Consider the following 20577-nt stretch of genomic DNA (forward strand, 5'->3'; position numbering starts at 1 on the left):
TTAAGTTCTCTATTTGATAATAGGAAATGTTACTATTTGTAGTATACTTTTATAGCTGCATTAAGTTCGTGATGCATTGATATTCAGAAAACTTGCAGTTCTAGTCGATCTTAGTAAATTTTATTTGCTTAACAAATAAATATTAGTTAATAGATTTTATATGTTCAACGTATATTTTTTTAATCTGAATGCAAACTATGGGTTAAGCTCTATAGAATTGTCATACTGAGAAATCAACCATATGCATTGTTTTAACGAAAGTCGTTTAATTCCAAATTGTTTTTTGCACTTGCAGTTCCTTATAAATTCACTGCAATATTACCTTAGAATTTCTAAAACGGAAGAAGATAGCCATTAAGCTGATAATAGCACACCCACCACCTAAATTCCTTCCATGAAATTCTGCCTTCGGTTCCAGCAATTACTGCTTCAAAATTGGTAATACCCATGTGAACATGTTACTGCCTACCTTGGTTCTTTTGAAATAAGCAGAACTCTTTCATAGTGTGCATGGAAACAGAGTGATCAAAGTACTTAAATTAATGCATGCAGCATGTGTTTTTCTAGATATTACTACAACAACATCAAGCCTTTATCCCACTACTTGGGGTCGGCTACATGAATCCTTTTTCTCCGTTATATCTGGTTAAGAGTCAAATTCTCATTTAGAACTAATAACGAAAGGTCATTTCTAATATTTTCTAAACAAGTCTTTCCAGGTCTACCTCTACGTCTCTTAACATAGGTAAATCTAATTCATCTACTCTCCTCACTGGGTCATCGGAAGGCCGCCGTTTTATGTGACCAAACCATCTAAGGTAACTCTCTCCAATCTTATTGTTGACCTCGGTAATAGAAAAAAACAAAAAAAAGGATAAACAAATGTTGTTTGGATCATTACCTATACAACCCACACCGCGTCTATAGTGTCAAATCGCGCCGCTTTCCACAGGATACAGTCTGTAAACGACGCCGCATCAGAGCCCATACCCGCGTGCAGAGAGCTTGCCTCAATCGTCGCCTGATTCGCATTAATAAAAGGAGAGACGAAGGTCGTCGAGCAGTTTTTCTTCTCTCGCATACAAGAAATCTTGACTCCTCTTCCTCTCTCGCTGAAACCACTCGACGCAGCAGAAACCCATGTAGAAATCCTGCAACCTTTTCCTCCTACTCTGATCGACTCCCTTTGCCCTAGCCTTGTCAGAGTCCTTCCGATCCAAAGAGAGAGAGAGAGACAGAGAGAGGAGGAGAGAGAGAGAGAGAGAGAGAGAGAGAAAGAGAGAGAGAGGGGAGAGAGAGAGGGAGGGAGAGACCAACCTACCTCCTCCATTGTCGGCCGACTTTATCCCCTTCGAAGGCATTCCTTCTTATCAGACTAGAAGCAACGACGGGGACTCGTTTACTGCGAAGGAAACCACCTCCCTTTTACACACTTCTTCGGCTTCTTCGTGCTTGTTCAACTTTGCAACCCAGGTGACATTCCCTTCCTACCAGATCGGAAGTTACGACATTTTGAACGGAATCGACCATGGGAGCTTGCTCTCTATGAAGGTAGAGATCCTTCTCCCCTTCATGCGCTTCTTCGGCCAGATCTCGTAAATCTGCATGAAAAGAAGGGAAAAACAGGGATTTAACTTATAGTTAGACTTAACTTTTTCCTAAATCATGTATTTAGCCTAAAACCTGCTCAAATCCACCTGAATTCGGCTTTAATCTTGCTTAATTTTGCATAAATCCTGTTAAAACATATAAATCCTGCTCAATTTTTTTTTTGTTTAATTAACTTAATTATAATTTATTATATTTACTTATATTTAATTATTATTAATTAAAATCAGTTATATTTAATTAATGACTTTAATTTAGATTTAATTTTAAATTAAATATAATTAATTATGATTTTTTTAATTAATTATAAATTGAATCTTAGTAATTTATAATTAGTTTTAAATTAAATATAATTAATTACATATTAAATATAATTAATTATAATTAGTTTTTAATTAATTATGAATTAAATTTAATTAATTATAATTAATTATACATTAGATATAATTGATTATGATTAATTATAAATTAATTATAAATTACACATACTTGATTTATAATTAATCTTAAGTTAAATATAATTAGTTATAGATTAATATAATTAATTAAAAATTAAGTGTGTGCGCCCTGACCGTCGTGAACCCAACTCCACCGATGTTCCCTCGACGACCTCCAAGTAATAACCTCCCTAACTTAAACCCTGCTCTCGACGCTAGTGATGAGCCGGCAAACCTCCCTACGCACTAACGTAGCACAGGGAGAGGGAAACCGGTGTGATGCTTGCGACAAGGCAGGTAATCCTCGGAGCGCTCTTATAGCGTGAGGGAGATAAAAATTAAGTACCCATACGTAGGGAAATCATTGTACTCTTTTCAACAGGTGCTCAGAGACCCTTAAACGCTCATATAGCGTAGCAGAGATTGAAGAAAATATAGTCACGATGTCACCTAACATCTACCTAAAGTGCTCATATAGCGTGGAGGGAAAGGCTGCTTCTTGGTTTTTCCCCTAAACAGGGGAGACGCTGGGAGGCTGCCGAAATTCAAATCAAATACAGAGGACTTGTGAACTTAAGCTTGAACTGGATAAAAGAACCTAACTAAACAACAAAACAAAAGATTTGAATCAAATTTGAACTAAGTGTAAGAAACTTGAGTGTGGCTTGAACTTGATTGAACTCAAAAGACCACAGAGGAAACTGAACTTGAGTTGAACCATATTTAATGATGTTTGAACATGACTCAAGAAAACTGAACTAATAATGACAAACTAAATCTAATTGGATTCGCACATAATTTGAATTCAAATAAAAGACAATGAACTACAATGAGCATGAACTTGAATTGAACTTACTAGGACACTATGGACTTCTGAATATTTGAACTTGGACAAATGAACTATAGGGACTCGAACTGAATGAGACTTGAACCATTTGAACAAGCAAGGAACTTGAACTCGCTCAAAGAACTTGAACTTGCATAGTGAACAACGATTTGAACTCAAATGACTTTGAGCTTGACTTGAATATAATGATGACTTGAATTGAATAAAAACAATAAGGAATTGAATTCATAATGATAAAAAGATTTGAACAAACAACACTGAAGAGCTAGACTTGAATGAATTCAAACCTAAATCAAAGATGATGATGGATTTGATTTGAACTTGATTGGACCAAAAGGAATATAACATTATGCACAAGATGGAGATGTAATAGGCAAAATAGGACTATTTGCCATATAGTTTGAAGCCACCAGAGTTATTTGACATTTCTCTCTCCAACAAGGAACTTGATGATGATGCTTTCATATTAATTTGAAGCATTATTACTTCCACTAACTGCCGGATTGCAATCTTTATATTATTTAAAGGATGGCGCTGACAAGTTTTATCCTCTAAATCATTGCCGATTAAAGTGCAAGCATCAATACTACACAAGAGCAAGTGCAGTTCACCCTGTAGGCAAGAATGCACAACACCCAATGAATGTATATTATCTACAAATAATCTAATTAGGCCATGGAGAAGACACCAAGCATACTACTAATGTCAATTAGCCTATGACATATATGTGTGCTGCCTACACATATGGAAGGGAGTATCCAACAAATGTGATTCACCTACAAGTGTGAATCAAGGAACTTGTAATACAGTGACCCATTCACAATGCAAGAGAGTGCACAATGAATACAAGAGATCATAAATAAGTGGCCATAAATAATACATGATGAATGTGTTGAATCATTGGAAATACTCCTAATGAATATGATAGTACTTTGCATTTAACATCAATATATCAACAAATACATTCAAACCCTGGCACCAAGTAGATTGGGTGGTGCCAAACGATCACAAAAACCAGAGAAAGGCTTAATCAAAACTCACAAAACAGAATAAAAGATCAGGAACTAGAAGAAAGAAAACAAATCTTTATTGATAGGCAAGAACACCACCTGGTTTGCCAAGCCAGGATACAGCCATCCTTCCAAAGGAATGCATAAATTCTGCTTACCAACTCTCTACAGCCCACCCCCAAAACACCACCTGGTGTGCCATCCCATGATCGAATGCTCTTTCCAACGAAACATCGTAGGAGGTTTCTGAGGCTTCTGTTAATCGCTTCAGTTTGTCCATCTGTTTGCGGGTGAGCCGTGTAACTGAATTGTAGCTTAGTGCCTAATTTAGACCACAGAGTTCTCCAAAAGTGACTAAGGAATTTAACATCTTGATCGGAAGTGATTGTTTTTGGTATGCCATGTAATCAAACCACTTGATGAAAGTAAAGTCTAGCGACGTGGGAAGCGTCTGACCTTTTATGACAAGGTATAAAATGTGCCATTTTTTAAAAATGGTCAACCAACCATGGAGTCCTTTTTTCGTTGAGTAACAGGAAGTTCCAATACGAAATCCATGCTGACTTCTATCCAAGGTGACTCGAGTACAGGTATAGGTAGGTATAGACCGGTATTGTGTTGGGAAGTTTTAAAAATTTTACAGATTTGGCATCTCTTAACATGTCGGGTTACATCATTTTCAAGAGAAGGCCAATAAAAATTTCCTTGAATCATGGCAAGGGTTTTGTCTCTACCAAAATGTCCTGATAGACCGCCATTATGGTTTTCAAAAATTATAACTTCACGCAAGGATCCTTGGGGTATACACAGTCTATTTCCCTTAAACAGATATTTTTGTTGTATATAAAAAAGCTTATATGGTTGAAGTAGACAATGCTGCCATATTTTTGAAAAATCAGGATCCTTTTCGTACAATTCTTTCACAACATCAAAACCAATGGTCTTTATTTATATGATGTTTAGTAACATAAATCGTCGGCTAAGGGCATCTACAACTTGATTAGAGGCTCCAGATTTATATTTTAAAGAGTAATGAAAAGATGATAAATACTCGACCCATTTGGCATGCCTGGCGTTAAGCTTGCTTGGATATTTAAAAAAAACAAACTTGCTTTGATATTGAAGATGCTTAAGGGACTGATGATCCGTAAAAAGGACAAACTCTTGACCAAGTAAGTAGTGGCTCCAATATTGTAGCGCTCTGACAATGGCGTAAAATTCTTTGTCATATGTGGAGTACTTTTGGCAAGATTCGTTTAGTTTTTCACTAAAATAGGCTATAGGGTGTCCTCTTTGGCTTAGTACAGCTCCAATTCCATTGTGGGACGCATCACATTCAACTTCAAAGACTTGGGAAAATTTTGGGAGTGTGGACGGGTGTTGTTTGCATAAGGTTTTTGAGTTGATCAAAACTAACTTGCGCTTCTTTGGTCCATTCAAATTGTGGCTTTTTGAGGATTTCAGTAAGAGGGGCTGCCACAGTGCTGAAGTTTTGAATGAATCATCGGTAAAAAGATGCCAAGACATGGAACCATCGAACATCATTTATAGAAGTTGGAGTTGGCCACTCTTGAATGATCTTAACCTTCTCATAATCCATTTCAAGTCCTGCGGGAGAGATGACAAAACCTAAAAACTTGATAGTGTCTACTAGGAATTCACATTTGGCGGTGTTAGCAAACAGACGTTGCTTCAAAAGTACTTGGAAAACTTGTGTTAGATGTTGTAAATGTTCCTCCTTATTCTGGCTATAGATCAAAATGTCAACAAAATAAATAGCAAGAAATTTATTTAAGAAGGAATGAAAAACATGATTCATAAGACACATGAAAGTACTCGACGCATTGGATAATCCGAATGACATAACGGACCACTCATATAAGCCATCCCTTGTCTTGAAAGTTGTTTTCCATTTGTCATCGAGTCTCATTCTGATTTGGTGGTACCCGCTCCTGAGATCTATTTTGGAAAAAATACAGGCACCACGTAGTTGGTCAAATAAATACAGGCACCACCATGATGAATAGGAAACCTGAACATGATGGTGACCTTGTTAACGGCCCGGGTATCAATACATATTCGCCACGTGCCATCTTTCTTAGGAACAAGGAGGGCTGGCATGGCATAGGGGCTGGCACTTGGTCTAACAAAACCTGCAGAAATCAGTTCTTCCACTTGCTTTGTAACTCCTCGTAACTCTTAGAAGATATTTTGTAAGTGGGTCTATTTGGTATGACAAATCCTGGTATGAAATCGATGGCATGTTGAACTTCACGCATGGGTGGTACGCCTTTTGAAAGTTCCTCCATAAAGATTTGATGAAATTCATGAAGAAGAGGTTTGACTTCTGGTGGATGTTGTTTTTGTAACTTGTTCTTAGCCATTAGTAACAAAACCAAGCCCTTTTGCTCGATTTTGAGAGCTTGAGCAAAGAGGTCGGCTGATTCGGTCTTGGAGGCAAGGGGTTGAGGTCCGGTCGGTTTGACGGGTAACTTCTTGGCTTGTTTTCATCGTAGGGTGTGAGTACCAATGTTCGACCACCATTTTGAAAACAATAGGCATTGTGAAACCCATCATGGATTGTTTTTCGGTCAAACTACCATGGTCGTCCCAACAGTATGTGGCAAGCATCCATTGGCACCACATCACATAGAACTTGTTCTTGAAGATCCTTGCCCATCGAGAAGTGAACCAAACATTGGCGGTTGACCTCAATTTCATTGCCTTTCTTAGCCATACTAGCTTATAAGGTTGAGGATGTGGTTGTGTATCCAGTTGTAATTTCTCTATCATCAAAGAGGAGACCACACAACTACCAATGTCAATGATAAGATTACAAACTTTGCCTTGGACAATGCATCTTGTCTTGAAAATGTTATGCCTCAACCACTTGTGTTCAGGTTCGTATTGAGTATTTAGCAGACGTCTGATTACTAAAAGCTCTCTGTCATCTGCCGGTATAATTTGCTCCATCTCTTGTGGGTTGTTTGCATCTCCTTCACCTAGGTCTTCATCAAGAGGCATTTCTTCTACCAAGGTAACCAATTGCCTTGTAGGGCAATTAGTTGTGATGTGACCAAATCCATGACACTTGAAACATTTTCTTGCTGGAAAAGAATTGGTGGGAGGATTGCTTGCGGCCAACCGTGGACGGACAGAGCTGGTGGCCACGTTTGGTGGGTCGATGGTCGTAGTTCTCCTCTCCGGTATGGAACTATTCAGGTGGTTGGTTCTGGACAGCTATTCTCCGATGGTACTTCTTCGTTTTCCTTGCTTTAATTGTTTTTCTACCTTCAAGGAGAGGTTAATCACATCAGCCAAGGTTCGGTATGGTTGGAGGTGGACAATGTTTGATATGGACAAGTTGAGTCCTCATAAGAATCTCGCAATGTTGTTTTCTTCCGGTTCTTCCAATTGGCATTTGAGACTCAATTGTTCAAATTCAACAGCGTACCCTTCTACCGAAAGTTCGTGTTGTTGCAAATTATGTAGCCGGAGAAACATGTCTTGGCGGTAATGCATGGGTAAGAACTTCTTTTGAAGCTCTTTAGTTATCTTTGCCCACATTGTGATTCTTGATTTTCCTTCTCTCTGACGGGATCACTTTAGATTTTCCCACCACCTTTGAGTTTGATGGCGACAAGTTTGACAATGCGTTCTTGCGGAATTTCTTTATAATCAAGAATCCGTTCAATGCTGTGCAACCAATTGATGAATTCGTCTGGATCCAACCGTCATTCGAATTCTGGAAGATCAAGTCATATGCCGAAGTCATAAGCATGTCTTCTTGGTTCCTGCCGAAGGTATCTCAAAGGAATATCATCTTCTCTGCTTGATCCTTCATGATGGAAAGGATTCTTGTCAGCTTCTTCCGGTTGCGGTTCCTCAATTTATTATTGCGTTTCTCCTTGTTGACTGACTTCTACAACAGCCAACCTATCTTGTCATTTTTGGATTTCCCTTTGTAATTCTTCAATTGTTTGCTCTTGGGTATTTCTTGGAACTCCGCTTCTCGGCGGCATGGCTTCCTGTTCTCCAGGATGCAATTCCCGTGAGGAGTCCTGCCAAAACAAAACAGCAACCGGAAAAAAAAAAAAAGACTTCTAGGAAGAATTCTTGGATCTTTGCCCACATTGTGATTCTTGATTTTCCTTCTCTCTGACGGGATCACTTTAGATTTTCCCACCACCTTTGAGTTTGATGGCGACAACTTTGACAATGCATTCTTGCGGAATTTCTTTATAATCAAGAATCCGTTCAATGGTGTGCAACCAATTGATGAATTCGTCTGGATCCAACCGTCATTCAAATTCTGGAAGATCAAGTCATATGCCGAAGTCATAAGCATGTCTTCTTGGTTAATGCCGAAGGTATCTCAAAGGAATATCATCTTCTCTGCTTGATCCTTCATGATGGAAAAGGATTCTTGTCAGCTTCTTCCGGTTGCGGTTCCTCAATTTCTTATTGCGTTTCTCCTTGTTGACTGACTTCTACAACAGCCAACCTATCTTGTCATTTTTGGATTTCCCTTTGTAATTCTTCAATCGTTTGCTCTTGGGTATTTCTTGGAACTCCCCTTCTCGGCGGCATGGCTTCCTGTTCTCCGGGATGCAATTCCCGTGAGGAGTCCTGCCAAAACAAAACAGCAACCGGAAAAAAAAAGAATTCTAGGAAGAATTCTTGGCCTGGATTGCTCTGATACCAAATGGCACCGGGTGGATTGGGTGGTGCCAAACGGTCACAAAAATCAGATAAATGTTTAATCAAAACTCACAAAACAGAATAAAAGATCAGGAACTAAAAGAAAGAAAATAAATCTTTATTGATAGGCAAGAACACCACCTGGTTTGCCAAGCCAGGATACATCCATCCTTCCAAAGGAAGACAGAAATTCTGCTTACCAACTCTCTACCACTCCCCCTATGACAAGGACTCTATTTATAGACTCTATTAAGACACCACATAAGATCCCGCTGAGGAAACCTGAACCGAACGAATCCAACAACAAAGAACCGAACCGGGTGCCTGTTAACGGGCCAGCCTGGGTTCGTTGAGTGCTGGAATTACTTCATGTTTAGATCAGCAGCAGCTCCTACGTCAAACCCGCAAGCAATGTAATGAATATGGTGATTTGCTAGCTATCATACACGATGAATGTAGTAGGTCTACAAGCAAAGCAGGAAGAATGTGAAAGAGATAACTTCCTTTCAACCAATGAATGCTAATTTACAAATAAATACACAGTATTCTATCTATAAGCAACCATGCCTGATAAAGTCTATTAGAAAATAGCAACCAATGAATTGCTATGAATACAAAAGATCACAAGCAAAATATAGAGGAGCATCTAAAAGCTATGTAGCCAACGGGGGAGGCCGGGGCTAAATTTTCGGAGCCCACAATTATATATCACTAGAGCTACTCCAACCATTTCACGTATATGCTCACTTCATATCATGTCTCTAAGAGTAATGCCACTCATCCAAATGTGCATCCTCATCTCAGCAAAACTTAACTTAATATTATGCTTCTCTTTTGATGGCCAACATTCTGCGCCATAAAGCATTGTAGGTCTAACCACAATCTTATAGAATTTTCCCAAGTCCTGAATGAGAAAAAGGAAGGGTTATGTTAGGAAGTCGACAGCCGGTGTAAAACCTGTCAAAAAATCTTGACATTAATCCTTTAATACAATGCATTTTTTCTAGATACAAACAAAAACAAATCTACATAAGCTACAAATATGATGTTACATTTACTTTTTCTGTAAGCACCCACCGTCATTCATTTTAGTTTTAAGTAAAATTACAAGAGAATTTGTAGTTCTTAAATCCTAGAATTCCAAAGTCAACATAAGCATATATGTAATAGTTCGTTAGAATTTTCCATTCTATAAAGCTTAACATAGTAGAGAAGATTATAACAAGCTTTTTTATACGTATATAATAGTCAAGTTCAGTCAGCAGCTTCTAAGGCTTCTAGGGCAAATTATTGCATCCGGTCACCTGACAGAGAGATCCGTTCGGATCTCTCTCTGTCTACACTAAAAGCGCAGGTACTGTAGCACATCTGCGCTATACATGCGTTTTACTGTAGACAGAGAGAGATCCGAACGGATCTCTCAGTCAGGTGACCGAATGCAATAATTTACTGGCTTCCAGAGGTGGTATGGAATTTCAAGTTAGATATTGACGCATGCAATATTATCACCTTTCATATACACATACGATGTATATGCTTATGAAATGTTCTGTTTTTTATCTAAATGTATGCATATATGTAGTTGCTGTGTATATGAACATATATTAAATATAATATATTTATAATGTTTACATTTTAGCAGATATACAATGTCGGAGGATAGTAAGAGTGATCCAGTGATAACTATAATGAAGAAATATTTTCAAAGAATGATCAAATGATAATTATTCAATTTAATAATATAATGCTAGCAAAAATTTTTTGCTTCATGATTACTACTCACTTTACTTGGGCAAGAGGTCTTGCATGACAACGAGGCAAAGCAGAGATAAATGAGTATGGGAGTTACTTGTGGATATCCAATTAGATTTCACAATATATTCAGGATGTCACAAGTAATATTTACTGAGTTACTTTGCAAGTTTGGATCATATTGTAGGTTATATGATTCACATATAATAAATAGTAGAGAAGTTCTAAGAATTATTTTGTTCATTCTCGGTCACAATGAGTCTGTAAGAGCTATCACAGAAAGACTTCAACATTCCACAAAAACAATAAGCAGATATTTCTCTATAGGGCCATCCTTTCTAGACAAGGAATTTAAGACCAAGTCATGGGTATCCTTAATACCTAGCGGGTTTTAAGTTGTAATTCCATTGTTGTGTCTGCAGTAAAATAGTTCATGGGTCATAACTTGTTAGTACATTTAATCCCACATATTTAGGAACAAGACTGGCACTATTGGTAGTGTTATAGATCATCATTGGGCGAGTTCCCATTCTTTGGAGACTATGAGGCCCATATATCCATCAGATGGCATCCTTCCACATGGTAAGCTATTGTGCATGATATGTTTCCTTTTTATGATTTCACCGTCATTATGCTGGCCTCCATATGCATGCTTGTGTCACCCTTTGCATGATGAGTTGCCATTTTAATCCTTTTCTCCCATTGGAATAGGAAACCTTAAAAGACTGTTCATGTGGCAAAACCCAAATGAAAATGAACGAACATCCTTATTCGAGAGTATTATTGGACTCTTTATTCAAGATGTTATCAATGGGGCTTGCATATATAGGAAACTTGATTAACTATAATAAAATAAACCCTATTCAATATTATATGTTGAGAAAGAGAAATGGATACATTCAAATTATATATATATATGTTTTTTTAAGTCCATAAAGTGAACCATCTTTAATCCTTATAGATAATACAATGCCCTCTCAATGAAACACTCAAAAGACAAGTGTACATGTGACTAGTCTATCTTCCATTGATTCTCATGCTGGAGCAAAAAGGCCTACGATTATTTCCATCCTCGGGATGATGTGATCATTCCTTTGTGACTTATGACCTCATGAGTCTATCTCAAAGACCCACGTTCATCAAACGTCATGAATAAATGTTGTCACGTAGTCTATCTTCCATTGATTCTCTTGCTGGAGCAAAAAGGCCTACGATTATTTACATCCTCGGGATGATGTGATCCATTCCTTTGTGACTTATGACCTCATGAGTCTATCTCAAAGACCCACGTTCATCAAATGTCATGAATAAATGTTGTCATTGTGCAAACTAGTATCCATGTATAAGTAGAGTAAAATTATACTTGTCATCACAAAACAAGAGAAATTTTACCACTCAAAGTACTTAATAAATATGTGTTTCATAATTCTCAAGTTGAGCGTGAAAGAAATAAAAATGTTATAAATTTATGAAAATTTTAGGAGTGATAGTTCGAGGAATAATTATATTAAAGAAATAATAAGAATAGCATACTAAAGATAAGGCAGTAAAAAATAAATTTAGATAGTTTTGATGGGTATAATGCAGCTTAAAAATTACACCCATACATCAAATAGATAAAATAAATATTGAATGACTAGTGAGGAAGATGAAGGAAGATGAAGACCACAGTTAATGCGAATGAAAGACATGAAAAAAAAAAAAGTTAAGAAAATAAATTTAACACCATACACATCACTCAACAAGAATGAAAACAAAAAAAGTATTCATAAAGCCAAACACAAATAATTGGGATAAGGGTAATGTGATAATTATGATGGATAAGAAAGAAGCGAAGCCAACCACAAAAACTAATGTGCACAAGTAGACTTATAAAGTTAGAAAAATTAAAGCTTATTGATGGAAAATAGGAAATACTTCACTGATGGAGAATACTTAACCAGGTCAGCTGACTCTGAATGATCCAATAGCATTTCTTCAGTACCAATTTCAGCAATCGTAGTAGGTGAGTATCCAATCCTGTCGTCTGAACATTCAGAGTTAAACAACATTTTAAGTTGAAGACAGTAAAATCCCAAAAGAATATTAAAAAAATCAAGATTACCAGAAAAGGACCTCCTATGCCTAATCCCAGGCTTCTCCAAGTGTCTCCTTTTTAGAGCAGAATTCCTCTAATAATAATCAGAAAAAACATGAATTCAATTAGGAAGGCATGAAAGATCTTTTCTTGGAGGGATCCCCTGGAACTCATATTTCAAGCTAAGCATTTTTTTTAAAAGTTCAGTATAAAACACCATTTCACGAATTCGCTTTCGATCTTCTTCACTGAGCAAAAACTGAAGTTTCATGTGGAGAGAACCTCCATTCTTGAGAGGAAACAAATTATCCCAAAGTCCTCGTTCCAGCAACAACATTGTTTTGAATTCTGTCAAGAAAAACTACAGCAATTTTAGAACTTCAAAACTGCCTTCAAACCTTGAATGTGCAACTCTTAGTGAAACTAGAACCTGTTCTCAAAATCTCTTCTCCCTCTTCATCATGCACCATCACAGTTAGATTTTCTCGGAGAGAAACCACTGGACTGCACCATATTAAGAGAATAGAAACAACTTACAGTATATATTTCCTCTCAAGCCGTAACAAAATAAGCCTACAGCCAATGGTACTGAAATGTATTTGGGGTCTTACAAGACAGGTAAGTGTATATGATATTAAGGCAGTCAATATGCAAAGACAATTAAAACAAATATAATGTTCTGCTAGTTAAAATTTAGGCAGAATAAACAATTTGGATTAATCAAATCCTTCCAATGCGAGCTAGATGACTAAACAAGCAATGAGGTTTAGATATGTAATAGCACGTTAGATTCACGAAATATCCATATATAAAATAAAGTACACAATTAAGTTTTCCTACTTTGGTTTTTAGTTCATGAAAATTCATATATAGTCAAGCATAATTTTGATAGAACATGAATTTCAATGGAAAAAAGATGGATGGAACAGGAGTTCAACTGCACTTGATTTAGTTGAATGAATTTCTAAATGATCTCAGAATGGCACGATCAAAGCTATATAATTTTTTCATCATAACATCGAGCTCTTGGAGGCTTGAACTACTTTAAACCAAGTCAGCTTAGCCCAGATCACACCAAACTAGCCAAACCCATATGGACATATATAGTCCAAACAAAATTGAACTGATTGATCATCATCTCGTTTGAAATGTGATTGCATCAGATGTTTAACGGTAGGCAGCCAATACCTCAATCAGCGACCTCACGAATGAAAGTCGTGGACCTTCACAAACACAATTCTATCTCTTACTAATGATAATGTGATGTTGATCGCTGATGAAGCTATGTTGTTGTTCATCAATGATATATATGAAATTGCATGTTAACTATGATGTATTATCAAGTCAAAGATGCTGCCAATAATGAGACGATATTTATATAGTTGTAGACCAATTCATAGATGTTATTATTCATGTCTACAAGACTTAGAAGAGCCACTACCATAGTTATATGCCACATTCAATACAGCCACTAGTCATTCATCCGTCATTTATACTTATCGACCATTGCGACAATTGTATTTGGAGGCATTGCATTTCGTGATTCAAATGATTGGAGTAGGGCATCTATGTATGTATATCAAAACCCGTATTAACATTATTGTTGCTCCCTTGCCAGCTCTTGTTGAAAAAGTTCAGAAATGTAATTATTCGTGCATTTAAACTAATCCTTTAAATACCCTACGTAAAAACATAAAAAAGTCCTTTACAAAGAAAAAATTTCAATATAACCCTATTTAAATTGTCATAGTGAGTGCTTGATTTTACATTATTGGGGTTAGTTTGATTTATCCATTACTCGTTGTTAAAACAAATATATCGGTCGTAGCAATCGTATATTTGTTTGTTGGTTCGAACCTTGTCGACTCCTATTGATCTATATAGAAGGATCGGGTTCGAAGTTGAATTAACTTGTCAACCCGCGCAGCATCCCTAGACGTCACGTGTGTACCAATAACACGCTCGCCGGGGCCCATGCGAGTTTCAAGCATTTTATAATTAAACCCTGTCGACTCTTTTTATCTACTTAGAAGGATCGGGTTCAAATTTAATAACCCGCGTAGCATCCCTAAACGTCACGTGTGTACCAATAACACGCTCGCCGGGGCCCTTGCGGGTTGAGATTGTATTTACCCCTTTTAGTGTATCTATGTGTATACAAATTACAGTGCACGTGCAGGGGTATTTTGAAAGTACTTGTAGACGCCTTCTGTCCGCTTGCATAGAAGTTGCGGATCCGGTAGCGTGGTGTAGCAGCTTCTGGATTGAGTTGTTTACTGTTTTGTACATGTAGACTGTCGTGCACTATTCGTTGTTTTCTGCAGGTGAATCGTAGTGCACTAACTAATCTCCTGCCTTGTTGTAGATGATTACATCTGTTATAGTACTTTTGTATTTGCTTACAGACAATTTGTTGTATGTGCAATGAACTTCTTATAGCAACTCGTATGCATTTGCATTTGATGTAGTCACTTTACACTTTGCTTACGGAAAATATATTGGGAGTCAATGAGTCTTCTACAGCAACCGACAAAATTTCATATTTCTTATAATTCTACAACATTTGCTCATAGATGCCATGTCAAGTCCACGATAAGTCTTCCACGATGACTTGTAGGTACTTTCCTCTGATGCGCATCACTTGGCATTTACTTGTAGATAACAAATTCAATGTATAAATAATCATTATTCTTTTGACAGTTACATCTCATTTAACAAGAAAGCATTGAAGCATTTGTAGGAAATTGAGTAGTATTCAGTTGATGTATTGGTCCACTCATCGATTGCTATTGACAATAATCATAATCTCCTTCAAGATATTTTCTTCCCTTTGCTCATGGATCTAATGTACCTCTCATACATGTGTTGATTGTATATTTCTTGTTGCCAACTCCAAGCAATCCTCAATGTATGATATATCTTTTCCATCACATCATCATTGGACCCATGATGCGAGTAACAACATTAGTTCTATTTGTCGATTGAAAATTTGCACTTCTGTTGACATGACATCCATGACCCAATTATAACATCTACTGAAGGTCCCAGATTGTAGTTTGTAGGTAAATTGGCATGCCCTTCGTTATAGATGATTTATTATAGTCCAATGACCTCCTCCCCATATCACAACTTGTATGTAAAAACCATATTATTCATGCTTTCTTGCTATTTGCAATCACACTTGCAAATTCCTTCTCCTTTCTCGTAGCTTGATTGATTGATCATGTCAATTTGCTTTAGCTCATTTGAATGCTTTGGATCATTGATTGCCATCAAAGTTTGTAGCGACTTTGTGTGTGAGCTTTTGCTTGAAAACAAGTTGTATCACAAGCTTATTTGTTCATCGACGTTTTCTTGAGTGCACTGAAGGCTTGTCCATCATGAATCATTTTGCTTGATTGTTGATATCTATTTCAATGCTCTTTCCAAGTTGAGATTTGTTCTAAGATTCTCCGCAAATCCATTTGACATTTGCTTTAAAAATGAAATGATCCTTTCTTAATCTTTATTAGGAGCTTAGTGTTATGATTCAAATTCAAATCTCATGTTCATTTGAGTTCAAGTGGTCCACTTGTTATCTTGTAGAGTTCAAGTCTTCTTTGTAGTTCAAGTTCAAGTGGCAAGCCGAAGTTCTATGTCCCCTGTGGTCCAACTCAAGCACTTGCTTGAGTTCAAATGTCCAAAATCATATTCTTCTTCTTTTTTTTAGACTTGAGTTCATATTTATTTAGATCAATTGAATCAGGTCCACAAGTCTAATTTGTTCAAGTCCTTGTTTGTATTTCAGACAAAATTTCGGCAGCCTCCCGACGTCTCCCCCGTTTAGGGGGAAAAATCAAGAGGTCGCCTACCCGCCACGTCACTAAAGATGTGCACGGTTGGTGTTGGTGAGACACCGCGGCGGTTGTTTTTGTTTTTCTCCCACCACGCGCAATAAAGGCGTGCATGGGGTTTTAAATAACATTTTTATGAAAAGAGACAGTTTTGCTTTCCCCCCGCTCGGGGGTACTTATAAGTGACCCCGCTTCGCCATACGTGCCGCACCAGGGTCCCATTCCACCACGCGCACTAAAGGCGTGCTTGGGGCGGTTCTTCGGTTTTCCACGAATATTGAAGTAGGGTTTTGAGTTTTAGAAAAGTTCATACCTTCGCGGGGTTGACACGTGGATCGAGGGGTCACTCGCCTACCTCGCAGTAGGTGTCGCACCGGGTTCCCTCCTACCATGCTCACTAAAGACGTGCTTAGGTGGTTTGTCGGTCCGACACGAACGCCGAGGAAAGAGAGTGGAGGGGATTTTTTTTATTTTATTAATAATTAATTAGAGCTAATTATAATTAATTAATTATTTATAATTAAAGCTAATTAATAGTAATAATTATTATTATAATTATAATAAGAGAAGAATACTCCTCTCCCTTCTCTGGTTCGACCGATTGACGGGATTAGGCCAAAGAAGCGCGCGAAGGAAGAAAGTTACCTTCGAAGCAAGTGAGCTCCCGTCGTTGCTTCTGATCGAGCTGGAAGGAACGCCGGAGGAGGTGGATAGGGAAGGAGACTCACAGCTAGGGGAGAGGAGATTCTGTACAGGTAGGGCTTTGGGTTTGACGGGATAGAGGAGGATACCAACGTGGATTTTGAGCTGGAGGTCTGACGTTGGTAAGGTAAGAGCTTAATCAGGTTAGAGAGAAGTCTCTCTCTCTCTCTCTCTCTCTCTCTCTCTCTCTCTCTCTCTCTCTCTGTTCGTGGGGTTCAGAAGAAGAGGAGAAGTGACGGGTTGGGACAGAGGAGATCGGAGCTTCTCAATTGGAACGACGGGCTGTGGGGATCGCGGGTTGAAGAGCAGTGGTTTCGCGTGGAGGTTTGTGGGAGAAGAGCAATCCCCAAGGCTTTGTTTGGGTCGGTATTTAACAACGTGACTGGGAGCGGGATCAAGGACTCGTCGCACGATTTTCGCAAAAATCCCGGAATGGCACTGGATGTACAATAAATCAACGGGATTCTAGCAATCATGGATCCAATGGTTACGAGGTATGCTTTTGAGTATATTTTTTTTCTTCTTTGGGTATAACGTTAAGGTCAACAAATGCCCCCCAACAAATGTGGTTCGCGTCCAGAGCGAATCACGTTTATTGTAAGCTGTTTGTCCTTGTGGATCTCTAGATATTTATTCTAGATGTCACACTAAGACTTTCATTTAGTGGATCTCCAAAATTTCAGTTGGATGTCACACTAAGATTTTCTTTTAGTGGATCTCCAAAATTTGTTTGAATGTCACACTAACCTTTCTTTCTTCTTGACTCTTTTAGATGTATCCATAGATGGTTGAGATACTGATTCATTTTGTCCTGTGCTTTGTGCTGCGAACATTGATGGAGAATTACCCTATTTGTCATTATTGACTTGTTAGGTGATTTTTGTGCTCCTTCGGCCCTATGCTTCTTGTTTTGGCGGACTTGATGAAGGAGTAGATGCCGGTGACCTAAATCCTTTAGGTTTGTATTAGGTCGATGGCGAAAAGCCATCGGTCCAGAGCTTTGTGCATAACTGACTTGTTGATGACAGAATCCTCTTAATTCAGCCTTGGGCTTTGTGTGAACTTTGGGATAATTTTCTTCAGTCCTTTGCTTTGTGCTTTGACGAACTTTTTGAAGAGAAATTCCTTCGATCCTCGCTTTGTGTTTTACGGATTTGTTGAAGGATCTGCAGGTTCTGGATTCAATTAATAGTACCGAACGTAGGTAATATCTTGATCATTAACCACTTGAGAAGACTTTAATCTGAATCACTTGAGTTCATCAGATCAGGAGAGCTAGGATTTGACAGCTCTTTATCCTCTACTTGCTGAGATGGGGGTTCCTCTACTGCGGCCTTTCTTATGGATTGTTGAGTAGATGAAGCTGCCAGCGATCCGGCCATATTTGGGCTTGTTGGATCCGACCTTTTACACTCATTCAGGTTTCAGACTTGAGCTATGGGAATTGCGCTTCCCAATAATGATTTCACTGAAGTTGGTAGATTTAGAATTCTCCTTTGTGGTTGAAGATTTTGGAGCCTACGAACATTCAGTAGTTGTTCGAGACTCATCCCTCTACTGGAACTTTAATTCTCCAGTCATTTAGGAGAATTTTGCAGACTACGATCACTTGAACTTGTCGAGTCAAATTTGTCTTCGTACTTCCTACAGTCCCTACTGACGGGTTGACGAAGTGGGGGTTCCGCTACTAGCCTTTCTTATGATTTGTTGAGTAGACGGAGCTGCCAGCGATCAGGCCATATTTGGGCGTGTTAGATCTGACCTTTTACACCCATTCGAACCTTAAGCTTCAGGTTGTTGAAAGACTTTAAGCTTCTTCAGCTCGATTTTGTAGAAGTGTGTAGCCACAAAAGTCCCTTTCTTGACTTTTGAATCTTTGTACATTGGAGAAGGTGTTGTCCCAGTCTTTTGTAATATCACATGCATATACTTTGAAAAATAAGTCTTTGTATATTTTCTAGCACAGTGGGTTGACCCAAACCCAACCTATTTATTAGCGGGTTAGATTTTAGAACCGAACCTAATCTATTTTTAAAACGGGTCCAGCCGAACAAGAAATTTTTGGGACGGGCCTAGGTCAGGTTGGCGAATCGAGTCAATTTTTGTCACCCTTACTAACAGGCATGTATTAGTTTAAGGCAAACAAGTAATTTGGGTGTGCACTTTTTTGAACAACAAAATTTTTTTTCAATCAATCCAAACCATAAATGCACACACAAAATTAGGTAAAATAATAAATACTACACATAATAAAATGGAATCAACTAAACCACATTAATCAAACAATTTAATACAGTGTGCAATGATACTACTCAAACAAACAGGCTACAATCATTAAGAAAGTCAAGACACCAAAAACCTAAAAAAGGTAGATGATGCTAATATGAATGCAAGTAATGTACAATGTAAATCACGTGTAAAAGTTTAACTAGGACATAAGCATAACATGCAACACAAGGGACATTATATCATGTGGAACAAGATTTTATTAGAATACATAAGGTATAATGCTAATGTAAATCACACAATACTTCAGAGAGATTATGATAAATAAAACTCAATATCAAGATAATTCTACAACTAAAAGAAGTGATCACATAACCATCAAATCATCAAATGCATGTAAATTAATTAACATCTGATGTAGAGTAAATCTAGCTATAAAGAAAAAGGTACAATGATTTTTAGGTGGTTTGGCACATTGGCAACATACATGCCTAAGCACCCCTTTGTTTAGAATGTTACTACCAACCACTCATTCATTCACAAACCAGTAAAATTATCACATCTTCACCTATAAGCCGGTGAAGAAATTGATACACCTTCCTTTAAGAGAAATAACACCCTCAACTTGATTATAGGCAAATGCGCCTCTCTAACCTAATACTTAGCCAGCATTAGGATCACCTTCTTCTGTAATTCTCAAAACACCGGTGGTGAAAAGAAGGTGATCACTAATAATTGCAATACAACACAATCACTTACATAGTGATTGAATAATAACTCAAAGCAACACATAAAGCAAACAATAATAAAATGAAAGAGCTAATTGTATTCAAAGAGATTGATGATGATGAACATTTTGAAACTTCTTTGAAATGAACTTTTAAGCAAAAATTATTCTTAAAATTGAGCACATTTAAGTTGCAGCCCAAGTCTTTTCTGACTTATATTTCCCATTTTTAACTTATCTCAACCTCTTCAAAATTTCAAACCATTTGACTTAAAATTAATTTGAATTTCCTTTTCCACATGTGAGAATAGTGAGAATCACTTTTGAATTTTAATCAAATGAAAAAATTCAAACTTGAAGAAAAATCAAACAGATCTTGAATGTTCATGATTTTGATGAAAAAATAAATCAGTACATCGTTCAAAGGAGATGCCTATGTTGATGTTCGGGCAAGCACTATGATGGATGAAGTTTTAACTATACTGGTCCTAAGGCAAATTGAAAATCTTGTCTACAGCACAGAACTTTAGGAACCAAGAATTGAAACATCTAAAGTTAGGGGTATGGTTGGAATCATTAAAAAAACCCAAAATGTGAGGAAGTAATTATGTTAAGCAAGGATCTTTTGTTGACCAAAAAGTATTGAATCGAAGTTCA

General features: G+C 37.5%; 1 protein-coding gene across 2 annotated transcripts in view; it reads right to left on the reverse strand.

Moving 5' to 3' along the window:
• Window positions 1–20577, reverse strand: part of LOC110113099 — a 40451-nt gene that overhangs the window by 13140 nt on the left and 6734 nt on the right. For both annotated transcript variants that reach the window (XM_028697021.1, XM_020845525.2), the window contains 4 exons: window positions 12863–12936; window positions 12650–12780; window positions 12460–12526; window positions 12296–12381 (listed from right to left, as the gene is read on the reverse strand). In XM_028697021.1, the coding sequence (XP_028552854.1) occupies window positions 12296–12381; window positions 12460–12526; window positions 12650–12780; window positions 12863–12902 (324 nt within the window). In that variant the 5' untranslated portion in view covers window positions 12903–12936. The remainder of the gene's footprint in view (window positions 1–12295; window positions 12382–12459; window positions 12527–12649; window positions 12781–12862; window positions 12937–20577) is intronic.

Source organism: Dendrobium catenatum, unplaced genomic scaffold (genome assembly GCF_001605985.2).
Source record: "Dendrobium catenatum unplaced genomic scaffold, ASM160598v2 fragScaff_scaffold_853, whole genome shotgun sequence".
Classification (NCBI taxonomy): domain Eukaryota; kingdom Viridiplantae; phylum Streptophyta; class Magnoliopsida; order Asparagales; family Orchidaceae; genus Dendrobium; species Dendrobium catenatum.